Raw genomic sequence first — 24,435 nt, forward strand, 5'->3', positions numbered from 1 at the left:
GTGTGGCTCAGGTTCGTTTCACTTGGGTCAATCCTCGACTGTGCCAAAACAATGCAGCCAACACAAGTGAACCCAGGCAGGACATAAGATCCCAAACTCTCTTTGTGTTTTTTAGCTGCATAAGAAGAACAAGAAACTGGGTTTTCTTTCCCTTTGAGTCTTCATGGAGCCTTGGTGCCGCTTCACCGAGGGCAAGGACAGAGAAGAGACCAGACCCTGGGACCATGGATGGGCAGCCCAGCCCACAGCCCCACCGCGTGGGGAGGTGGTTAGGAGGATCTGAATTTCTCCTCCCAGCACCGAAGTGTTTATACCCAACAGGAATTTAGTGAAGTGAGCAGAAGAGGACCGGACAGCTAATTACCGCCATTGTGTGCCAATTGGCTGCCATCCCTGCCTGCCAGCTAACAGAATTGTTTTCAGATAGTTCAGCATTTCTTTAATGCTTATCCTAGATCTATTCAAGAGAGAGAAAAAAGAAAAGGAAAGAAAATGTAACTCTTATCTGCAATATAAAACCTCAGCTATTTAGCAGACTATTGAAGTCCTTTTCTTGTTCTTCCTTTTCAAGTCTCTCACAACAAGATACCTGCCTAGTCCACAAAGACAATATTATAATGGTTACCAGGGTTTATCTTTTTCTTTTTTTTTTTTTTTTAAATGCTACTTTTTCATGCACTTGTGGAAAAAACTGTGCCATTAACGCCTTTACAGCTACCTTGAAAAAAAAGACCTTCAAAGTGTCAATAGCGGATGTAGTGCACTCTCCTTCCTTTTATTCACTCTGCAAAATGGGAAGTGCTATTACTGCTGTTAGACCCATTTTCACTCTGCATGTAGTTTTCCTTGAAATCTATTGTCTTCACCCTTCACAATTTTTTATTGCATTGCTGTTATAAATGTGTTATTCGAGCAGCTAATACATCAGGTATCGGGAAGAAGAAAAAACCTTTGAGTGAAGGTAAAGCCAGAAACTTCCTTCACCTGAGCAACCTCAGATCTGTCCCCTTGCTGCTTCTTCCTTTTAAAGCCATCAAACTTTGACCTGCTGACTCTAAAATGGACAAATAGCAGAAAACCCCCTGCATCTGCCTTTTTCCAGGCTATTTTCAGAGGTCACGATATAAAACAGATAGAAAGGAGGCAAAACACTGGAAGGATGTAACTGGAAAACCGCTCATCGCAAATTACATTTTTCATCACTGATACAGTGCTTTGCAGCTCTTGAAGATAAAAAAAAAAGTCAATTAGAATTACAATGAATGTAAAAATAAGCTTTTGTAATAAAAACCGTAATTTAAAATGGGATAATGTATCTGAAAATGAAAAGAGGAATCTCTTAAATCAAATGTCCTTCAGCTGAAGTTAATTTCAGTCAATAGGATTTTCAACTGTTTAAATTGTATTTTAGCACTGGATTTATACAAGAGCAGCTAAAAGAAGTCCCGTTTTTTTTACCACCTCAGTGGCTTCCAGTGCAAACTTTTAGCCCACCGGCAGCATCACGCCTGCACGCCCCAGCGTACCAAACGTGGTGGGACTGACAAACACCACGTCTTCTTCTGGGTGTGCACCTGCAGTGCACTCGTAACAAATGTCCTTGCTGAAGGGAGCAGCCTAAAACATTCTGCTGCTGGGACCCCGCATCCAATGAAGGACAGAAATTGTTCATCATGGCAACACATGGGGATGGTTCCACCTGCTCAGATGGGCTGGATGAAGAGCGGGGACGGCACAGCCACAAACACCCTGTTTTCTTGCTCGCTCTCCAGACTGATATGGTAAATCAATTACACAACAACATATTCCCATCGCTGGCCCAGGAGGGTGGATGTTTGCCCAGAGATGACCCATTCTCTTAATGTACCATATCATATCCACATTAGGTGACATTTGCAGCATACGTCGCTCTGTCTGCTCTCTGTTTAAACACATTGGGGGTAAATATTAAATGTGATTTAGCACCATAACTCCCATTAGCTTTAATGGGAGTCCCATGGCTTCATCCTGTGTTTCTTGATGAATATTTACCTCATTGTTCATTTCAGCGCTCGTTTTTATCTATTCCTACTGTGCCAACTCCTGCTTGAAGTTATAATGATATCATTTTTATTTTTAAGTGTGCGCACACATGGTTATCGGTAATGTTCATGAAAGCCTGGGACTAACAGCGTTTCTGGGCAAAAGGGACGGCTTTGCCTCAAGCAGTGGGATGGGCAGCCCTTCTCTGCAATGCCCCTCCAGCGCTCCTGACAAACTGGGGATCCTTCCTCTAAAAACACTCACAATCCACCATGATTTGCCAATCCGCTGTATTTTACAAGCAATGGGAGTAACTACTATTCTTCTTTTCCTTCGAACAACCAGAAAACTACAGCTATGCACTGGCTCTGCCAGGGTCTAGCCAAACTCTCATAACCAGTTCATCTGGTACTGGGAACCAGTATACCCACAGCCAGCCAGGGACCTGAGAGCTATGGGGGAGTCTGCCACAGGATTTTGGACAAGTCCTTCAACTTCTTCCTGCAGAAAAAGTGATACGGAGAATCACATCACACTCACTACCTACAAGACGTTGTCAGGTGTAATGATGTTTATAAAGCTACTGGAAATATTAGACAGAAAAGTCCATCGCACACAGAGTGCTCTAGCTCGTTTTGCTGACCCTGCAGTGCAGGAGGTTTGAATGCAGATGTGTGAACCGCCCCCCGCAGCCCAAAGCCCACGGCTCTGTCCTTAGCACGGAGCTTGCACAGCTCTTGAAAAATACCACGTAAAGAAACGGGACAACAGGGAACAGGATGGGAAACATGATGTCTCCCAGAAGTGTTACTTCCCTGCAGTACTTACTTAGTAAAATGATGATGCAGATCAAGATAGCGATGATGGCACCCGTGCCCAGCCCCGCTGCGGCCACCGCCCCGATGGTGGTGCAGTCGCCATTCTCATCGCACGGGCACACCTTCACTTTGATGACGGATGTGTTGTACAAGGGGGGGTTTCCTGAGTCCGTCACGATGATCGGCACATCGTACACACCGGCTTCCAGGTACATGATTCGTAAACTAAGCTGGGCGTAATCGCCTGGAGAGACCAAGACAGACAGCCGGATGACAGACACTCTGGTAGAGCCTTGCAGCCACACTTGAACAGGCAGTGCTCCTCCAACAGAGAAGTCTACCCAGGCCTGAAGAAGAGGCTATCAGCAACACCCCAGGGCAGGACAGCTTCAGACTTCTGCCCTAACAGTTTGGTCAACAATCCGCCTGTGTTTTGCAAAATACTGTGTGTTTTCACTGCTGCACTAACCTACCTTGACGCCGTTTGCAAATCCAGTTGCATGCGTTTGAAATGGCATGAAATGCAAATCCTAAAGCATGAATGATGCTCCCCGGGTCACTGTGCAGGCTCTCTGCTTGCCCACCCACCCTCCCACCTTGGGATTTTTTTGGGAAGCTCATCGCCTGTCAATGGTAATCCTTTTTGTGTTCCCCCCCATTGCAGTACAGGAGCTGCGAGGACACAAGCCATTGCCCCTCGCCTGGCAGAGGGTGCCAGACCTCAGCAAGAGGGACCAGCTTTGAAGCCAAAACCAGCCCTCAGGCTCCATGACATTTTCCATCCTCTGCAGAAACTACTAATAAGAGGAGCAATTAGGGCCATTTGTGGTTGCATGCTGCAATATAAAAATCCTTCACATACTGGTAATCTTCACACTTACCTAGCCCTCCTGGTTCCATGGTAAATTAAAAGGCTGCCTTTATGCAATTATGGTCAGAGAAATGAACATTGATCCTGATTGTGGCTTATGACAATTACACTGGAACATAAGGAAGACTGATAATAGCTTTTTTCCCCTTGGCCATTATGGATGATTTATACTCTGTTCACTACTGATAACTGTTCATAATTATGAACTGCATTAAAAAAAGCCAAGTGCCAAGGCTCTTAGAGTTATGCTGCAGGTCTGATACAAATCATTTCTGATTAAATATCTTGTCTATAATGTCAGCCATAATGTGCTTTAAAAAATAAAAATCAGATAAAAAAGTAGGAAAGTTTGGAAGTTTGAAACCGCACGTGGCCTCATTAGTGAATCAGAGTCCAAATGTCCTCAGGATTGCCTGCCCCATTTACCATTCAGCCGTGTTATGGTCCAGTTCTTCCTCACCGCAGATGGCACACTTGGCAGCTCGAAGACAAAGGGCCCAACGTTTGGATCGATGTCAGCATCCGCGGCTGTTATGTTGATGACATTCAGGTTTGGCTTTTCACAGATCTGTGCCTCCTTTGGCAGGAGCTCAGGAGCATTATCGTTGATGTCGATTAGATAGATCTGTAGAGTGCCAGTGCCGCTTGCGGGGGGTATACCTGTACCAGAGAGGCAGAGCCGAACATGGACCGATGACCGTCACTGGAGAAGCAGCGGGAATGACACCACCATGGACCAGCCTCCTCTTTGCCTTCCAATTTCAATAAACCAGGATTTTCCACCCTCCCTCCTTGGACCTTATTAGGGACATACTGCACTTTCATGGTCCCTTGCTTTAAGAGGTATTATTAAAACTTCCCCATGCCTCCTAATGTTGCTATTTTTTTCTTCCTGCAGAACATGGAGGTTGAGTTCTGCAGATTTGTAGCCTACAGCAACGTCCTTAGTCAAACTCTAAAAATACAAGGAGGTGATGCCACACTGCTAGTGCAGATTTTGGCAATGGCTGTTTTGAAGAGGAAAAACCATTAGAAAGGTAGCTAACAAGAGGAAGAAGAGGGCTTAGAGGGGGGAAAAAAAAAAAGTAGTGTAATCTGTTGGTCACCATTTACTGTAGCACTTGCTAGCCAGTTTTTAGATTTGCAGACTATTACACTGCTTCAGAGAAAGCCCAACTCTCCAGCCCATGCCACAGTCAGCCCTACCTTTAGTGGTGAAAGGTCCTTGCTCAAAGCCTATGGTATGAGCTAACCATCACCAAACATGTTGAGTAATGCTACTAACCCATGGCAGCAGCAGTATACAGTTCTTCATCCTCTCTACACTTGTCCCAACCAGCAGGGATGCCACAGCACAGCACTCTTGGTCCTCCAGCCCCTTATTGATGAAGAGCCGCATTTGTCTGACTAATGACCACTTACACAAAGTAATACCTGCCCTGGCAAGAGAGAACAGCCTACCCAGAAATGGCAGAGTATTTTTAATTTCTCTCCCCACGCATACATCTGGCAGTTCCATGTTGGCCTGCCCACCACCTCCCTTCTCAGACAGCGTTACTCCAGCAATTCTTTTTTAAGTTTGTGTTTTTAGTCCTGGCTCTTCCTCCCAGCGCTGGATATAGAGCTACACAAACCACTTCCCCACTAGACTTTCAAATGTTGCTTCTGCTTCCACAGACTTCCCTTTCTACAGTCCTTTCGCATTTCTGTTCCATTTTTCAAGGGAGCCTTGAAAACTCTGAAGGAGCCCTGAAAATGACTTCTTCATGGTTCCTACATAAGCTCTTCAATCACTGATCTTATCCTTTCATCTAGTAAGCAAGGGGTAGGTCTCCCTCTAAAACAATGTCTTTGATCAGCCTTGAAAGTTTCTGGAAAGACAGGATACTGGGGATGAACATGAAAACTGACTTTCAGGACCAAGCAAAGTGATTTCACTTTTTTCACTATATATGTTTCCCAGTATCTTCTGGGATGAACGCAAAGCCCACGCTCCGACCTCTGAGATAGACTGCACGCAAACTAGCAGTCCCAAGAGGCACTAACTGGTGTGCAGCTGAAATAACCTGCAATTGCCGCACATACAAACGCAGTTTTGCTGGGCTACTGGGTACTGTTGGGCACCGGTTCCTGGCATTTTTGGTTCTTTGTGCTCCTGAGTGCAGTTCTGGGGCAGTCTCAAGAGAAATGAAAAGTAAACATTTTTATTAAGTGTCCAAGTACTACAAACCACGGAACATTTCTAATTATTTCAGCTGTCTTATGTGGAGGGAGCAAGGGCATGGACAGAGCAGGTACTGATGTACTACAAAGGACCCTTGGACTTTATACTCAAGAGATGAGGACTCCCATAGCACCACTGACTCCAGTGGAGAAGTCAGTCCACTCCCTGAAATGATAATTGAAATACTAATGACACTATTTCAAAAGAAAGAGGAATATGCACCTGCTACATCAGAATTTAACTGTTGTATTCCCCATCATTGCCTTTTTCACAGTCCCCTTACATTGCAGCCAAGACTTTTCTTAGAATGTCTCTGCACTGTAGCCCAGGGATAGAAAGAGAGCATGTCCAGGGAGTATTTGGCTAAACTTCTTTATCATACACTGAAAACAGCAAAAAGAACTTCAAGGAAACAAGATGCTGCTGCTTCTTCAAGAAAGAAGGAAAAATCCACACCAAAACCCCCGACCCAAAGTTTTTCTTTGATGAGTACGTGATGCTGGAGAACCTGGAACTTGGGAGAAATGTGGAAAGAGTCTATTAGCCTAGATGAAACTTTAGTTGTTATCCTAAGCACTCTAGACAGAATTTTAAATAAGGTGTTGCTTTATGTGCATTTTAATGGCTGCAATATACCAGTGATAGATTAATTTTTCAGAATAAAGAGATTTATCTAGGTCCTCACTTTCTGAGCTGCTGAATGATGGATGTGGAGGTGCTGATGCACTGCAGCATCAGCACTGAAGCCAAGGAAAGGGGTTAACTCCACATCACGTTGTACTAAGCGGCCGGGATTTGCAAGGTCAGATGGTGACGATTAGTTTGATGGGTCCAAGCTCTACCACTGCTTTTGTGAATAGCCTCTGCCAACTCATTTGACCTGTTTTGCTCTGTGGCTCTTGCAGATGAATGCTGCTAGATCCCCTTGAGACTATTTTGGATTTCACTGCCCTGGCTGCTTTCACAGAGGGGAAGCTTTGGATGGGCTGTGGGACGGTAACAGTCCTACCATTGATGGCACAAAGAAGGGGCAAAATTTGCTTCTTGGTACTGCTACTCAGCATGGAAACTCTTCCATGAGTTTGCTTTGCCCCTCTGACCCAGGATGCAACGACTGAAGTGAAGCCTGAAACCCCAGAGGGAGCAAGTTTTCATTAGCCCTGCAAGCACCATCGTATCTGCTCATAACGGACATGGCACCCTTCAGCCTGAGGGATGACAAGAGCTAACACAAACACTGTCCTGAAAGCACCTACAGTGGATGAACAATACATTTAGGTGCTCACAGCAAAGCCTACACTTAATTTTGTTACTGAAGCATGGCTCAGCACCCTGCAGGGGGAAGGCGAGGGTGGGAGATGGGGAAGAAGGCCCTCTCCTTTCCCAGGGAAGCTACTGAGACCTCCACAGAGTCTTTTCCACCTGAAGGAACTGATGAAGGAAATAACAACATGGCCACATTTAGGTATGGTTAGCAAAAAAAGTCACCAACTCCTCCTAATCAAAATTAGGAAGAGAAATCCAGGGGAGCAGCAATGGATGGCTTGCCCTTGAGTGATGCCAGCGCTGAGGTTCACAGTGCTAATTTGACCAAAAGCACTGTGTGATCTTTAATGAGTAGAGAAGAGCAAGCCTTAACAGGACTTCTCTGTGAGAAGATCTGTACTGGCCTCAGCGACTTTGATAATAAAGTATCCCAGCCTCCAGATGCTCTGATGATGGCTGGACATTTCAGAAATGGTAGCTGACAGAGAGGGATTAGCTCCAATGACAGACAGACACACCTTTCATAAAAGCCACAGCAGTTCAATGGATTGACTTATTTTTAATACCCTCCTGCCATCCCCTACAATTATTTCTGGTTTCCTGATGGAAGGCTTCCTGAACGCTCTGATCAGTGCCTTTGGGACGATTACCAGGACCAGTGTGTTCGACAGCCCTTGGAGAGCACATCCCTTTGATTTTTTTTTTAAGTTCAGGCTACACCGCTACACTGAACTCCCCAAATCGATTTTCCATTTGCCCTCCCTTTCCCTTAATAACACTCTCCGTATACTGTGCACATTTAATTTACTCCAGCAATTTCCCGTCCCACTTTCACATTTTTGACCATAAAAACCTGGGAAAAAGATAACTTATACTGACAACTCTGTCAGGGCATCATTTCTCTTAATGCATCACATTAGAGTCTTATTGAAGCATGAACAATGTGAAGCCTGGGCTCACCGTTGTCAGCCGCCAAGAATGTGGCCTCGTAGACGTTATTCTTAATGTAGTCTGACTCTCGATCAAGGACAGCAGCAGTAGTGATCTGACCATTTGTGGCATTAATGTTCAGCCAGTTTGCAGGATCTGACAGCTTAGAGTATCTACAGAGAAAGGAAATAAATACATGGCAGTCTTTTCACTGACATATCCTTAATATTGCTTGAAATAAGGTTTTTCTGGACTCCTGACCCATGATTCAAAGGACCTTTGGATAACTGGTTTTGTCGACAAACAAAACACTAATTGAGTATCTGGTTTTTGACATCTACAATTATTCAATTTTTCTATTTCTTTCGTTCTAAAGGTTTTTCTTTCCACTAAGTGCCACTTACATGCCAGCTGCCTGCTGCTGGGCATGGACATAGCCTGAGGTCTCCGCAGCTGAGGAGAAATGGGGTCTGCAATGACCACTGCCTTTGTATGCCAGAATTAGAGGATGGATTCCTGCTCTCGCCTTCTTTTAACACTGCCCTTCCTAAAATAGCTCTTGCTCTAAAGCCATGGACATTCCTGTTTTCCGCCCATCACTAATAAACAACAGCTTGGGAAATACCACTTCGGAAGAACGGCAGTTTTCAGGCCACTCTTCTGTATCAGACTCATATCGTCAGCAGCAATGGCCCTGGGGACTCTACAGTGGGAACTCACAGCTGTATTAAGGCGTGGACCCAGGGGTGAAGCAGTTTCAGGTCTGCTCTCCTGAAACATTTTTAAATGTTCTTGAAATAGCAGGTAAGATGATCCTATGCATGCGGGAGGTTCGAAGAGAGCAGTGACAAAGCGGTCCCCTTGGCAGTCCCCAGCATGCCCTGGGCTGGAAGGACCCAACAACGGTCACCTCCCAACTCAGTCAACTCATAGCCCAAATCTGTTCATGTCCTGTGCAGCCAGCTATGAACATGGTTTGTTTTGGGCAAACTTATTCCATGTTCTCCAGATCAATGTGTTCTGTTTATCTTTCTCACTTGCTTGTTTTCTTGGTTTTATTACGTCATTCGTTTCTTTTGATTTCTACCTCTCAGTTTTGTACAGTTTGAGTTGAGGTGGAACCTTATCACCTAAACCAGAACCTAATAAATGGCCAAACTATAAATTACTGAAATAAGCAAACAAAAGCTGAGCTTATTCCATGGGCAATTCAGACCTGCTGATAGTTTTATATAATTTTTTTGTAGTTAGATATGCAGGCCGGAGAGCTTCTGGCTTCTGGTGAATATCCCTTTCCAGAAATGGACTGTTTGAAGCTGAAACTCAAAGTGAAACTTGAGCTGTGTCAATCCATGTGAGCAGGAAAGCAACACACAGCTGCACAAGCCACTGCCAAAGGAAAGAATTACATTTCATGGAGCTACACTCTCTGGGATGTTTTCATTTCTTTTTAATATCACTGCTGTGAGTCTCCTGCCCTTTCTCTGCTAAATGACCAGGGATCCAGTTTCAAAGCTGGCTTTGTGAATGTGTCTGTGGCTAATGAGGATAACCTGAGGTGTGACATTGGCCATGCCAAGCTGTGCCTTACTGAGATGCTCCTGCTTCCTTATCTTCTATTTGTAAAAACTCTATTTCATCAAAGACTATTTAGAGAGAGCCTGAAAACTGTATGCAAGGCTCTAGCAGCTGGATCAGCTCTCTGCGAAGTGCTTATCATCCGTCTGTAGGCTTAGCTTTTTGGGTATCTTTCTTCCTAATTCACCAATACCAGCTGTGAAGGAAAAAAAAAATATCCTTTGCCTACTTGACCAAGACAGGACCCCAACAACATCCCCCTGCTTCTTGCAAAGCCTTGGCATTGGGCTGTCCTGACGAAAAGGGGGTAAGAGAGATTGCACTCGGGTTTTGAAATGAAGTGCTGGTGGATACACAAAATGTGTGTGCTGGAAGCCCTAGGAAAAAACAGCTCAAGTAATTGGTGGTTCATATTCACAGAAAGTCTGACAAGACCCTGCCCATGCACTGTGCGATGACAGGACCGGCTCAGCAGAGCTGGATCTTCTCCCAGAAATGGCAGGTGCTCGTTTGGATTACAGATCATCCACCTCCGGGTCAGAGGGAGTATTCATCAGAAATGAGTTGTTCTCCTCTCTGAAAACCAGCCTTGGTACAGACATCAGGGAAATAAAGACCCTTCAAAGGCCAGTATTTCAAAAAGAATGTAAGAAAAACTGGCTTGTTAGTTAGGATGGTCTCTCTCCTCAAAACTCACAATACCTGTCTAAAGACAACAAGATGAGGCAGTGAATAAACTATCGTTTTCTAGACCAGACAGCTCTGTGCCAGGTGAAATACTTCAAACTCTGCCTGACACGAAATGTCACAACTGATGTAAGTTTAAGTGGCCTTGACTGTGGTCACGTCGTATACTCAGGTTTTTGCAAAAAATACTGTGGTCCTTGCAGATTGGGAGTAAAAAAGAAACAAACTTCTGTGGATGTAGAAGTACCCAAGAACAGGAAATGCATTTCCCGTCTGCACAGATGGAGGCTGAAATACTTGTGAAAGGTGTCACAAGGACTCTCATTTTCACACACCCTTTCCTGCCAATGTATTTCCCGGTGGGAAGGTGTGCGAGTTGGGTCCTGGACCGTGGGTTGAGCCTCCAGTCTGCCCAGGTGGGACAACACCCGCTGGGTCGCATCATGGACTAAATCTGGTCTTAAACTGGTTAGATCAAACATCTGACTTTCAGAAGGCTCAACTTTTGCCAGCGGAATCCCACTCATAGGGAAAGAAGCTAAGGAGGAGGGCACATCTGGCAGCGGGTCTGAGGGGAAAGGGAAGATCAGAACAAATCGCGCTTACTGCAGAGCAGGCAAGGGCTGCTGGGGTGCTTTGTATGGACTGGCCGCAGTCAGACAAAGACCCAGTGCCAATGGCATGTGAATGGGTGTTTGACTGCTCAGGCAGTATTTAACGGTATGACACCTCAAAAGCCCGTTCAGCAGCTGTTTGTAACCAAACGAGCCTTGCTCTGAACGGGCTGAGAGCTCCTCTTGCAATGTGCTTTTTAGGCCAGGTTGAGCCTACGTCCTCTGGAAGCAACACCAGACATGATTAAAAATCCCAGTCATTCCCTTTGGAAATCTCGCCCTTGCCCCTTCTGTGCCTCAGTTTCCCCCTTGTAAAATAGAAATAACAAAGCTGCCTTTTTCTAAACCTCTGTGTTTACAAAGTGCATGAACAACAAAAGTAAAAGCATCCTTGACAAGGCAGACAAAACAGTACAGTGCAGCCCTGCCCTCTGTCTTTGTAACAACACAATCTGTCGACTGCTGCATCAGAAGCTGCAAACTGCCCCTCTGCGAGCCAGCAGCACGGGATCCAACTCTGTCTGCCCTCCCGGACCCAGCTGCTCAGAGCTGGGCTTACCTGCACCGGGGAGGATTGTGAGTTTACAAGCTTGCAGGGTACTCGACTGAGGGTGCCAGTCCCTGCCAAGCATTTTACTCGTATCACATCAGTTAGTTTGTGGATTAGCTTTCAGCTGCTTTGCTCCCCAAACTTCTGCAGCTGAAATCCCCCGCCTGTACAGGAGCTCACTTGGCTGCCTGGTCTCCCACCTTACTGCCTGCTGCATGAAGCGATCAGGATCCACTGCTGAAAACGTTGTCAGGACTGTCCCCGTAGGCACCCCTTCCTCCAGCCTGATTAACTTGTGGTTTGTTGGGAAATACGGTGCTTCGTTGACATCTGTGACTGAAATGGTGACTCCTGCTGTCGACTGGAAGGACATCTGGATGCCGCTGGCCAGGGGAGCTTGGTTTGATACCATCACTGTCAGCATGAAAGCTCTGTTCATCTCGTAATCGACTGCCTAAAACAAACAAACAAGTAAGTATAGAGCCAAGCAGAGAATAAATTCTACCTTCTGGCTGAAAGCTGCAAGATTTAGAAGGCAGATGATATCAAAGTCATTGCCTCATCTTGTTTCCTCCTGAGCTCAGTTCTTTTGAAGGTGTAAATCCAGACCAGCTTCAATCCAGTGGAGGATTTGGCCTTCCAGTATTTGGAGGGTCAAATAGTTAAAAACCCCCCACAAAGTAAAAATTGCGAACAGGAGGGAGGATTTGCCCTATGCTTTGTTCCAGTGCTACGTGGTTTCCAAAAAAGAACGTGCCTGTGTTAGTTGAGCATTGAACGAACAAATCCACCAAGGGCTGCTCTAAATGCAACAGGCGGAGCCTGTTAAGAGCGACCGGACAGGTACTTAACAGTGCTATTCGCATTTAAAGCTGCTGACTAAGTAACTAGGACAGTCTATGCGGACTCATGAGCCTGAAGTGCTCTTCATTTTTCCTCTTAAGTGAGTTTATAAGCAAAGGTGGAGCAGCAGGAACAACGCCTGGTCCAGTTAATCAGGCGGTCCTTCCAACGGGACCTCTCGTCCTCTTGCAAGACGCCTCGTGGTCTCCTGAGGTCGCCTACACGCTCCTACAGAAACGTTTTGCTGTTGGGCGGCCACAGATCTCTTTTCAACACGCACATAAAGGCGATGTGTCTCAGGAGCTAGAAGGAGTGAAAAGCCTTTGCTGGCACAACTGACTGAACCGCAGTATAATAATAATTCCTAAACCATCCCACTAATTATTATGAGGGAAGTCGCTAATCATCTGCCAGGGAGGCTTGAGTTATGCAGGATCACACCTCTGCTTGTTAAAAAATGCTTTGCAGTAATTTATAAATTTAGAAGCGTAACCATTCTCCCTAATACCTTTTCCAGCGCTGAGTCTGCAAAGCGTACTCTCACGGTGTAAAATGCTGCGGCTACATTGACTTCGGTAGAGCTGTACTGATTTACATCAGCAAGATCTGGCTTCCATGTTCTGTTTAAAACCCAGTATTGTCAGGAGAGAAATCAAATCATAGGAGGCTACACGAGAGAAACAAATTTCAGGGGCAAAAGGTAAAACAGTGGAATCTCTATTCGATTGAAGTGCAAATGTTCCTATTGCTAAATGGTTTCCTGACAGGCAGGGCCAACATTTAATAAATAAAAGGAAGCATAAAGATTCCCAGTACACCCACCAGCACTGACTCATGGACTTGTACTGCATTCAAAAAAGATGCACGGTAAAAGTTCCCATTTAAGCACTATTCAAGGCCTCGAAACAATTTGACTAACGCATTTCCTCAATTTCTTTTCACATCCCTCCAATTTATATTCCTCCAGTCATCTTTTTTTTTTTTTTTTTTTTTTTGGTGCTAGCCTGTTTGCTAACCTTGCCCACAGCCGGTCTGCACCTCCCTCCCTGCTGGAGCTCAGACGGAGATGGAGGGGCCAATTTGAGCAGCTCCAGGGGGAACTGATGCAGGAAACCACCGGGCTCCCTGTCCGATGATGCACAGGACACATTGACCACACACATCTCTGCTAGGATGTGGCCTGATGCAAAGGAGTGGGGTTTTTTTCCCCCAAAAATCCAGAGCTGCTCACTCAGCTTCTTTCCCTCTCTTCTGGGAGCAATAAAACCAGGGCTGCAGAAAAGCAACGCAGGGAGTGGGGCTGGACCAGGCTCACCTGGTAACGTCCATCCCACAGACTGTCCTGGAGGCATCAGCGCCACGTGCTGGCACATGCTGCCACAGTGTCCACCACGCTTCAGTCTGCAAGAGAGAGCTGATCTGCCTCCTTCTCTTCTGTGCCGATCTGAGCCCCATTTCACATATTTTATTGAAAAAAAAAAAAGTAAAATCAAGAGCCTGTGCCTTCATGGCAGCGTTTGTGCTATTGTCCCTGGTGGGACCGGAGCCTCTTGCAGCCAGACACAATCCAGCCCGAAGCAGAACTTCTTTCACACGATAATAAGCAATTTCTACCAGAACAGTTCATACTTCTGTTCCCTAAAACTGCCTTCCTCTGAGGATAACAGTGCACAGAGCACACCATGTTCTTCACACTGCTCTAACCCCTTCTATCTCCACGCATTGCACTGAAAATGCTGCATATTGATCAGGCCAACAGCAGGAGTAAAAGCCCACAGAGCCGCTACATTTGGGACAAGGAGGTGCTGGACCGCCACCTGCTTTTTAATTTCATGTCCAAGAAGTACGTGACATGAAATTAAAAAGTAGCGCCTTTGCAGACATCCCTTGTTGGATGTTTGGTGTCTGATCTGGCACAAATGGCTCTGAAACCTCCTGCTGTGGCTGCTGCACATCCTCCTCCTTCACTAGCCTCTCCGACCTGGATGCAGCAGAGTGAAGCTGAGGGCTTGCCACGTGTCCTCCTTTTCTCAAGGTACTTTTAACCGAAGAGAACAAATTTGCCTTATGTTATTGTTGAGGCAAATAATAACGGAAGCTTCGGAAGCATCTCCATTATAAATTCACAGCTCTGATCCATGCAGAGTTTATAATAACATTTTATTTAGCTGGCTGCCACAGGGCAGTCACTGCTGCTTGTGGAGATTGTCTCCAGACTCCGTGGTGTCTCATCTGAGTGGGAAGTTTCTCTCCCGCCTTGATCAAGGCTTTCTTTGAAGATTAGGGTCTTGCACGGTTATGGAAATGGTTTGGAAAGGCATGAACAGAAAAGGGAAATGTTACACTTTTGGTGATTGGATTGGAGCTGTAGATGGGGTTTTTCTGGGAATGGCTGCAAAATGGCCCCCATGAGCATCATCTGAACGCCAATGGCTTCTTGGTTTGGAAGCATTTCTGACCCTCCATTTCTGGTCCTCAAAGTGCTGGTGGAGGGGTGGGATTCTTCACAGGACGCCCTTCTCCGCACCACTTCTGTGACTGCCATAGCCCAGATGCAATCCCCTCTGCTTGCAGCAGTAGGGAGCTACATATAAGCGGCTTCAAAGAGCCACATGAAAGTCCAGCCATGTAGGGTCTGTAAATAAAAGGTTCATTACTTGACTTAATTTTTTACCTGTGTTTTCAGTCTACACCAGGGATCAAACCAGCAAGAGACTGCTCTCACACCACGAAGAACAAGATCTGACCGGCCACCCACTTTGACGTGCATACATTCCCCCAACCTTTAAGAATATTCACTTATTAACGGAGAACAAAATATTTCAAAGAAGAAGGTGGAATCCTAAGAGTCTTCCCTTCTTCACCATGAAAATTTAATCACAAGCAATTTCACTCATTCTCCTTGCTGAAAATACACCAAAAAGCCTCCCGGCTTGATATGGGTAAGAAACTCTGGGCACCCAGGTGGATCAGGTGAGGTTATATAGTGAAGACATTCGATGCAATTTCAAGCTCTGAGCTCAGCTTGACAAGATAGGATTTTCATGTGGTTTTTGCATTGTGATCACTGTGGGTTGCACAGCAGTGGAAAGTCAACACCAGCATCAATGGTGTCTTGACAAATCTGACCTGCTTTTTGCCTGCAAGTTCTGAATAAGGGATGCTTCATTATGCAGAAGTCCTTGTGTAGCACTGATGATCATGTAAATCCTCTGTTGTTCAATTTGATGTGCCTTTAACTACAGTTGTGACACTTTACTAGATTAAGAATAAGGGGTCCTCCCCTGCTCTCAGTGAAAACGTTGGCGTTTCAACTTTGGACTGGCTGCTGATGTCAATGGAACTTAAGTGGTTGTATTTTACTTTGTTGAATGTTTTCTGTTTAAGCAGAAAATATATACATATGAGTACGTGTATACTTACATACATACATGCATCCATATACACATGTGTCTAGAACTACTGCTAAGCTTGAAGAGGTTTTCTGATGTTGCACCAGATAAGGCTGTCAACCATCATTACAGAGCAATAAATAAAAGGACCCTGCTGAAATACCATCTAGCAGGTAAGATGATGTCTCCCTTAGAGTTTCAGCAAAGTGGCATCTGCAGACACACACACATAGCCCAAGGGTCAGAGAACAGGACAAGCTCACAAGCTCACACGTTCCTACCAGCGTAACCTCATTGGCATTTCACTGATGTCATTTTTCCTAATATCCAACCTGTAAGTATTAAGAATGACTGCAACTTATTAGCTACAAAGAAGCAGGGCTCTTTTTTTTTCAACACAGAGCTATTCTTAAATCACGTTGCTCTTTAAACATCAGTGTTTCATCCTAAGTTGTTTAAAACTCTTTGTTAGAGAAGGACAGACTTATCAAAAGATGCAGGCTTTGTCCATCACAGCATGTATTATCCTTTCCAGGTGCCATGCACAGTGCACGTTGTGCAAGCTAGACATCACAGGAGACTATTTGTGACGCCTCCACTTTTTTGGTAGTCAGAGGGAGCATCCATAGGCATCTTATCTGGGAAGAGATTCCGTGAATGCTGAATGGATCCGGTTATGTTCTGACTGTGTGTAATGACTGCAGAAGCACTCACTGCCTGGGCTGCCAGCCTCAGTAACTGAACGGGAAGGGAACTCGCAAATGAAGGTAGAGTCATGTTCTTTGGAGGCAAGGAGGGAAACAGGGCTTGATACCTGCTGCGGACACCTTGAGGGTTCCAGCTCTCCTAACGCTGAAGGCAATGGATGGAGGAAAGAAGGGATGGTGGATATTTAAAGTCTTGTTTCTCAGAGTCTCTGGGTAAGATCCTCTGCTGATCTAACTCGGGCAGTGGCTTACACTTGAGTGGAACTATTCTGAGCTGAGGATCTGGCCCACATCGTGTGCTTATTGCTTGATACTAGGAAAAGGAAAATTTCTCCAACTTCTTTCTGCCAAGCAACTCAATCAGAAAAAGTCTCTCCTTTCCTTCTGTTACCAGGAAATTCGCTCCTCCTGAAATCTCTCCTGCACTCCGTGCTTTCACAGAGGATCACTCGACTGATCCCCTACAGTGAAACGCTACCCCCATTCACAGCTAACAGGGAGTTTCTAGCTCAAAAAGGAGAAGGTGAAGCTTCTGCCCCAACCTGCCATGCTGGGCAGGGCTGCACGACCCAGGTGCTGTTCCTTCTCGCAGCGCTCAAAAAGCTAAGGAGGAGCAGGACGCGGAGGTCAGGCTTGGGTGCTGGGAGGTGCCTTTGGCATCTGAGAGTTCATCAGAGCTTGGTGGGCTGCGCTGAGTTGGGACATGCAGAACCAGTGGCATACCCTTAAAGTAAAAGTAGTCAGGACTCCTGCACAGAGAGAGATGGGAAACAACAGAGTCCGAGGTAGAGAAGGCATGAAATAAGTGCAGGCTTCTGGCAATCCCTGTGGCCTGACAGGGTGACAAAGACGGATTTGCTTTGGCTTCCCCCTTACCTTCACGACGGTTACCATGCCTTCGTTGGTGACGGGGTCTGTCCGGATGGTGAAGTGGCCAGAGGGGTCTCCGCTGATAATGCGGTAGACGGCATTCCAGTTGGGGGAGTGAGGCTGGTCCCGGTCCATCACTGTCAGGTTTGCCACCACAACCTCCACTCTGTTCTCAGGAACTTCTCCTGAATACTGGAAACAGAAGACAGGAGAGGTCATGGTGGGAGCATTCTGTTGGTCCTCATGACTACCTCCCCTCTCCCCTACATCAGCACACCAACCGGGAAACCAGTTCCGTGAAGAGGACCACAGGGTTGTACGTTATGAGCAACACGTACCTTTCTCACTCCTGATTTTCCTATTTTTTTCTTTGAATATTTTTCCAAGTCTTTCAAAGTCTACTCTCACCTCTCAACCCAAAGGAGAACAAACCCACTATCACCCAGACACTGTCCAAGCTTCAGCAAATGCTCAAAGTAAATGAACAAAAAAATGTTACTGATACTCTCATTTGGCTACAGCAATCAGAGAGTTAATTGCCAACAGCAGGTAAAATCAGCAGGCTAAAATGTGCATTTTTTAGGATGACAATGTCCCTTTAACCTGAGGTATTTTGCCTCACTCAGATTTCAGTGATGGCAATTTATTGCTTCTTCAGTGATTTTATTTCCTTTTCTTTCTTTCTTGCCCTTGATTTGATTTTGTCTCATTATTTAAAGTGTTTCTTGTGATTCTGCCATAGCCTTTCCTGGTACTTAATTCTCTCATTTAGCACTGATTTTCATGGAGCATGTCCAGTTCAGGCATATCCTGATCCATTAGCTGCATTCTTTTCTGCTTTCCAGTCCCTGATTTATCATACGACTGATCAGGGATCCTGGCCTGTGAATGCTTCCAGTGTTTGGGGCTCAAATGCTGCCAGTAAGACACATTCCTGAATTTTCAACTGTCCTCATCTCTCAGCATCGCCTATTAGCAGCACTTGCAAATCAACACTCTGATTGACATATGGCAAATTAAACACTGGGGAAACAATGGGAGGCGGCTGGCTCTGAGGCTGCAACTGAAATCCTGGCCCCAAACTGCAGGAGCAGAGCACTTCTGAAAATCTGGCCTTTGGTGTGCACAAATGCCAGGTTATGTAAATGATAATAAATCATTCCTTTGTTAGCACAAGATTCCCTTTCCACCCCTAACCCATACCCATCCATCGGAGTCTTTCAGTTACATGTGCTTATATTTAGTATATATTATTCCACCACTGACAGCAAAAATATTCAATCATCTGCCTTATGTTAATACAAATTCAAATTTGCCCTTTAGTGGAATCCTGAATGGCATTTTGCCCTCTCTTCTGTTATGCACCTGTCTAAAAAAGTTTTTGTTAGTGAAGTACATGGCATCTTGTCCTGGTTTCGGCTGGGATAGAGTTAATTTTCTTCCTAGCAGCAGGTATAGTGCTGTGGTTTGGATTTAGGATGACAATAATGTTGATAACACACTGATATTTTGGTTGTTGCTGGGCAATGTTTACACCAAGTCAAGGACTTTTCAGCTTCTCATCGCCCCGACAGCGAGGAGGCTGGGGGGGGGTGCACAAGAAGCTGGGAGGGGACACAGCCAGGACAGCTGACCCCAAATGGCTATACCATATGATGTCATGCTCAATATATAACTGGGGGGAAGCTGGCTGGGGGTTTAGATTGCGACTTGGGAACTAGCTGGGCATTCACGGTCTGCAGGAGGTAGGCAACTGTGCTGTGCATCACTTGTTTTGAATATTTTATCATCATAATCATCATTATTATTATTATTTTCCTTTTCTGTCATATTAAATGGTCTTTATCTCGACCCATAATTTCTATGTTTTTCTCCCCGATTCTCTCCCCCATCCCACTGAAGGGGGGAGCAAGCGAACGGCTGTGTGGTTGCTTTAGCTGCCGGCTGGGTTAAACCATGACACATCTCCTTCCAGCCCTGCTGAGCAGTGGGGAAGAATAGTGGGAAGCTGTGGGATAGTTCTCGTTCCAGTACATAATACAGCTCTTCTTTTCTCTTTATTTCCCATGATTTTACTCATTTTTTACCCATTCTCTTGCCCAATTTGGAATCTCTCTGGCACACAGCGTTTCCAAGGGAAATATCATATGGAAATTTATCAAAAGCCTCTTGAAAAAGCCATTAGATTATGTCATATGTACACTCCTATTATCAACCTTGTCTGAAACATGCTCAAAAGAACTCAAGGAGATTAGTTAAGCAGGATCGTCTTTTACTAAATCCACACTAGTTATTGCCCATACATTAAATTAATGTTGTATGGCATGCCAGCAATGACAAGTTGATGAGCCCCCAGTCTCTTTTAGGAGATCACGGCACTGCACATCAAGGTCTCATATTGTAATTTCAAAGAAGTTAAGCACTTTGTGCAACTATCTCAAATCTTTGACCTAGGACCACAGGTTTTTGACCGTTACTACCAGACCTATGCCTTGTAGAACCAAACGGAACTAACTCATCAAGAGCAAGCCATCAGTTGCATTTAAGACATGTAAGAGGGCCAGTCCTTTAGCAGATCATAACCCTGGCGCTGCCAGTGAGTTTGGGTTACATGGAAAAATCCCACACAATCGCCAACAGATTTTACAGCAGCTTCTGTAAAAGCCATCACAACATCCATTTTCAGCCCATAAACAGCGATAGTTTACTACAAGATGTATTTTAAAAACATGAGGTATATTTAAAATTATAAATACACAAGTACATCTCACTATAAAACCTAGAGGAAGATCACAACAGTCTATAAATCTTTTCCATTAGGGTAAAACCCACAATGTTTGGCATACACCGAGCAATTCAGGAGTTCATCCAGTTGTTGATACCTATTAGGCATAGTCAGAGAATGATCAGTCCTATGTGGCACTGAGGGTGGACATTGTCTACTACACTTATAAAGCTAAATATTTTTCTGATGAGAACAGAGTACCTTCACTGGAATCAAAGGAGCCATCCAAAGCTATTCAGGTTAAGAAGCAAACCTTGGAGAGATGCACCATGAAGAACAACTTTCATCAGCCACAGATCAGCAGCTACTGGGAATCCTAAATGTAGTCTGTCTTTCCTCCCTCTAACACTCCCCCACTATCATTATTATAAGTAAATGCTGTAACGTGTACTGTCCACAATTGTCTTTACCTTTAATAAAATTAAGTAATGACACTAAATTACATCTGCTAACGGAAGGATGGCAGCTCAAAGCTACCCACACTTTAATGTCATTCCCTCCCCATCCTGGAGTAATTTAGGATAATGAACAATGCCATCTTTCACTGTGCTGCTTTGCAGCATTCCCCGTGCTGTAAGTTTTCTTTCATACGATTACAATTGATTTTCAAATAAAGAGAAGCATATCTATTCAAACAAGGTAAAACAATGGGCAACAGAGGAGCTGCTGGAGTAAACATGAGATTGATAAAGCAGTGCTTGACCTATACTTGTAGCATTTACTCATATTCCCCTGTAATTCATTTAGCTTCACTTTCAATTGTTGCATTTGAAGTCCTTAATTTCCAGAGTGCTTTTTTAAAGCCCATTCACAAGGATTTCTATGGCTGATTGTTACACACTCCGCTTCCCTTCTCAGATAAGGATTTGTTCTGAACCTGGCACGCTCTTAAATCCTGAAATTCTGTATGGTCTTTTTTTTTTCCCCTCCCATAAAAGCCTGTGCTGGCAAAAGTCCTTCTCTCATTCCTCTGGAGCTGGCGTGTCTGAAGTCATGTCTTGTTGAAAAGGTAAAAATTAATTCTGATTTTCAGGTTGCATCAGATTATACTAACATTGGTTAATCCCAGAGTTTGTCTTTCACCTCACTCAGTACCTGACAGCATATAAACACACAGACAACTATCACTCCGGCGGAGCAAGGGGTTGATGTGAGGGGACAGATGATGAATTCACACAATGACTTGACTTTGTGCAATAGATCTGGAGTCTGGGCGGTGAAGCCACGCACAGCAGAGTAAAACCAATTAGCTCACTGCAGCCACTCCTAGGGAGGTGTGGAATTGAGATGGATGAATACAAAGATAATTATTCAGGCTTCTTTCTAAAGGGAGTTCCTTTTTTCCAATGTTCTTACTTTTTTCTAGCTGGTTTTGCTAAAAAAGCTGTGAAAGTAATGACTTGTTCACCTGAATGTCTGCAGGAAAGATTTTTGTGTTGTCTCCAAGATTTGCTAATGATGATACAACATTTGTTACAGGCAGAAGCAGTTGATGGAGGCTGAATTGCCTAAAGAAATAGAGTATTTTACAACCTATAGCTATGGATTAAAGTAGAAGAATATGGGCATCTCAGTCCTCTTATTAGCCCTTCCCCCAACAGCTATGACTGCTGCAAAGTGCTGCATCTCCTCTCTGGCTCCCCTAGGTCCAGAGAAGCTGAAATGACAGTGAGTGCATGTGTGGGGTGTCCCATCTCTCACCACTTTCTGCTGCCAGGCCACCCCGTTACGCGGCAAGCTCTGGATACGACGCGACGGGTAGCCGGGGAACCCAGCGCACAGAGGGCTGTGTTTGCCCCTGCAAACTGCGTGCGCAGGCACCCAGCCTGAATACCAACCCACAGCTCCTCCATGCTTAAGGGCATGCTTCCAACCAAGTGCTGGCATGCGAGATAACGGTTTACCTTTTCCGCACGATACTTAACAAAGACGCTTGAATAGCAGGCAAATTAATAAACAACTGCGGTCTGGTTGCAGCAATCTGTGTAAAATGGGAAAAAAAAAAAAAAAAAAAAGACCAAAATCTCCTAATAAATCATTAATTGTGATGTGCCTGCCCAGCTGCAGCATGGAAACAAGCAAATGCCATCCTAATTGATCGCTTTTTATTCCATCTTTATAGGCCTGCATTTTTTATTGTGGGGGCTGAGTAAGCCCAGAGGTGTAAAAAAACCTCTAGATTGTACTCTGTGTATCTGCCAACTTGATATTTAGATCAATAATCCTCTTTCCCCCCCACCCCCCCACTCCTACTACCGGTTATTTAGCTTTTCTTCCTAGCAGCCTAATTGCTGTTTTCTTAAGCCTTACTATCAATTCTCTGACCTTTAATTTCCGATATAGTTTGCTGTACGGATGACTGTACTAGGTCTGCAAGTTATCCCACCCCCCCACGCTGTATGGGTCAGACATGGCTATCAGTTTCTGTGATAGTCCAATAGTGGCCTCCAGGTTCTTGCTCCATCATTCCCGTTGCGTGGCAGAGACCCCAAACTCACTCGAATCCCCACAAAATCTCCATAAAGTCAACCATATTTTGCGTGCAAATCAGATTTTGAGATGCTCATTTCTTAATCACGTTTTATTAAAGAACTACTCACTTTGGTGTGTTCTCAAACGACGATCACCCTCTAAGTACCGATGTCCTCACTTTTTCTGAGGCAGCCCATGGCACCCCTGCTCTGCATTGTACCAGCCAGCAACCCCTACGTAAATCTCTTTGCCACTGTTTTTTTTAGGCTCATGCCCACAACATCCCCTGCACTGCAGCGTCCCTGCTTCAACTTCACGTTCACTTGGATCTACTCCACAGTCAATCCACGTAGGCATATCATACTTCAGACTAGTTATATGCCATGTGGCAAATGCTTCCCAAAACATTATCTATAAAGCCCAACACACTCTTGCCAGCTCAGTTTTGCTCTGCTGGTATGAGGCCCAGCTGTCACGGTGCTCATTCAGAAATGAATTGCTCGGCTGCAGGCACCGGCTCGTTGCGGTTGGGCAGAAGTCAGCCTTGCCCAGCCGAGCAGAGGGAAGTGCATGACAATTAGCTCACCAACTTTTAAAGGATGCTTTGGAAGTTCTGCCTTTATCTTCAGCGGTTTGTGCTATGAAAATGCCTCACCTGCCTGCAAAGGAGCTCTCTCAGCTCTACGCATGGTGTGGTGGAGCCAGACCATCCGCTTGTTTATTGGGAGTTCCTACAAGGAATGATGAGCGACGTTCGGCGCCGTCTCAGCATGCTGGTTTCACTTCTGCTGGATGATTTTGAAAAATAAAAGAAAGCCCTAAACTTTTACACTTCTGAAGCTGATCTTATGATGGAGTGCAGACAATTTCCATTGTGTTCCTGCAGCTGATGGCAGCCATTGGCTTTACGCTTTGTCTTTACTGGTGTTATTTTTCCAAAATCACAAGTAAAGGTTAGTTTTGTATTAAATTACAAGATTTACTCTTTGAATATGAAGACAAAGCAGGAACAGAGGAGAAGAAAGCAATACTCTTTTTTTACAGAAGCAGCAGAAGAAAACCCTCTCATTTCAGATCCTCTGGTGTGAAGAAGGAACATGCAGGTTTCACCTTGGTTCAAAGACTCTTAGAGGACTTGCTAGGAGTTCAGAGACAAAAGCACGTAACGGTAAAAGGATATTAAAAAAAGAAGTTTGCATGTCTGACAATGAGCACTAATTTTTTTCCATTATCAGATGTTACGTTCTTGTGACAGTATGAAAAGATGCCACAGAAATGATGACACAAGACACTATTCTGCTGCAAGATAACCATTTCCAGATAAATATATCTTATGAAACGAGGTTTGAAGTTTGCATAGAAATTTAGATATTTTATAAAAATGCATTACAACACAAAGGAGCTTTTTACAACATTCATATGAAAGGTTTAAAAAGAGATTAAAATTATGTCCTTGGAAAGGCATATAGCCTTGTCAAGAAAAAAAAAAATTCTACATTAACCCCGTGCAGGAAAGTTGTACTTTATCTGTATTTCAAAGGCTATAAAGAACCACTTTAATCAACCTACTTGACTTTGGGGACTTGCACGTCTTGCTGAAACTCATGAAATCTGGCATAGTGTGGATTCCAGAACACAAAAGCCTTTAATCTGTAACCCGGCACTCTTGTACATTCAAATCCTGATACTATCTCCTTGTTAGGAAGAAAAATTGTGAATTTATCCAAAATGGGATCTCATCTCGTCTAAATGATGTAGCCTTTGCAACAGTGACCTTTAACAATGGTTATACTCAACAATAAAAGA

The 24,435-nt window shown here is 44.7% G+C and overlaps 1 protein-coding gene across 1 annotated transcript in view; it reads right to left on the minus strand.

Annotated features, from left to right (window-relative positions):
* The window catches only part of CDH4 (cadherin 4), a 456,469-nt gene that overhangs the window by 5,440 nt on the left and 426,594 nt on the right, over positions 1 to 24,435 (minus strand). Inside the window, exons 9-13 of the mRNA XM_075768653.1 lie at positions 17,379 to 17,564; positions 11,761 to 12,014; positions 8,162 to 8,304; positions 4,138 to 4,371; positions 2,851 to 3,084 (exon numbers count right to left, since the gene is read on the minus strand). Of these exons, the coding sequence (XP_075624768.1) occupies positions 2,851 to 3,084; positions 4,138 to 4,371; positions 8,162 to 8,304; positions 11,761 to 12,014; positions 17,379 to 17,564 (1,051 nt within the window). The remainder of the gene's footprint in view (positions 1 to 2,850; positions 3,085 to 4,137; positions 4,372 to 8,161; positions 8,305 to 11,760; positions 12,015 to 17,378; positions 17,565 to 24,435) is intronic.

The sequence above is a fragment of the Balearica regulorum genome, chromosome 16, assembly GCF_011004875.1.
Source record: "Balearica regulorum gibbericeps isolate bBalReg1 chromosome 16, bBalReg1.pri, whole genome shotgun sequence".
Classification (NCBI taxonomy): Eukaryota; Metazoa; Chordata; class Aves; order Gruiformes; family Gruidae; genus Balearica; species Balearica regulorum.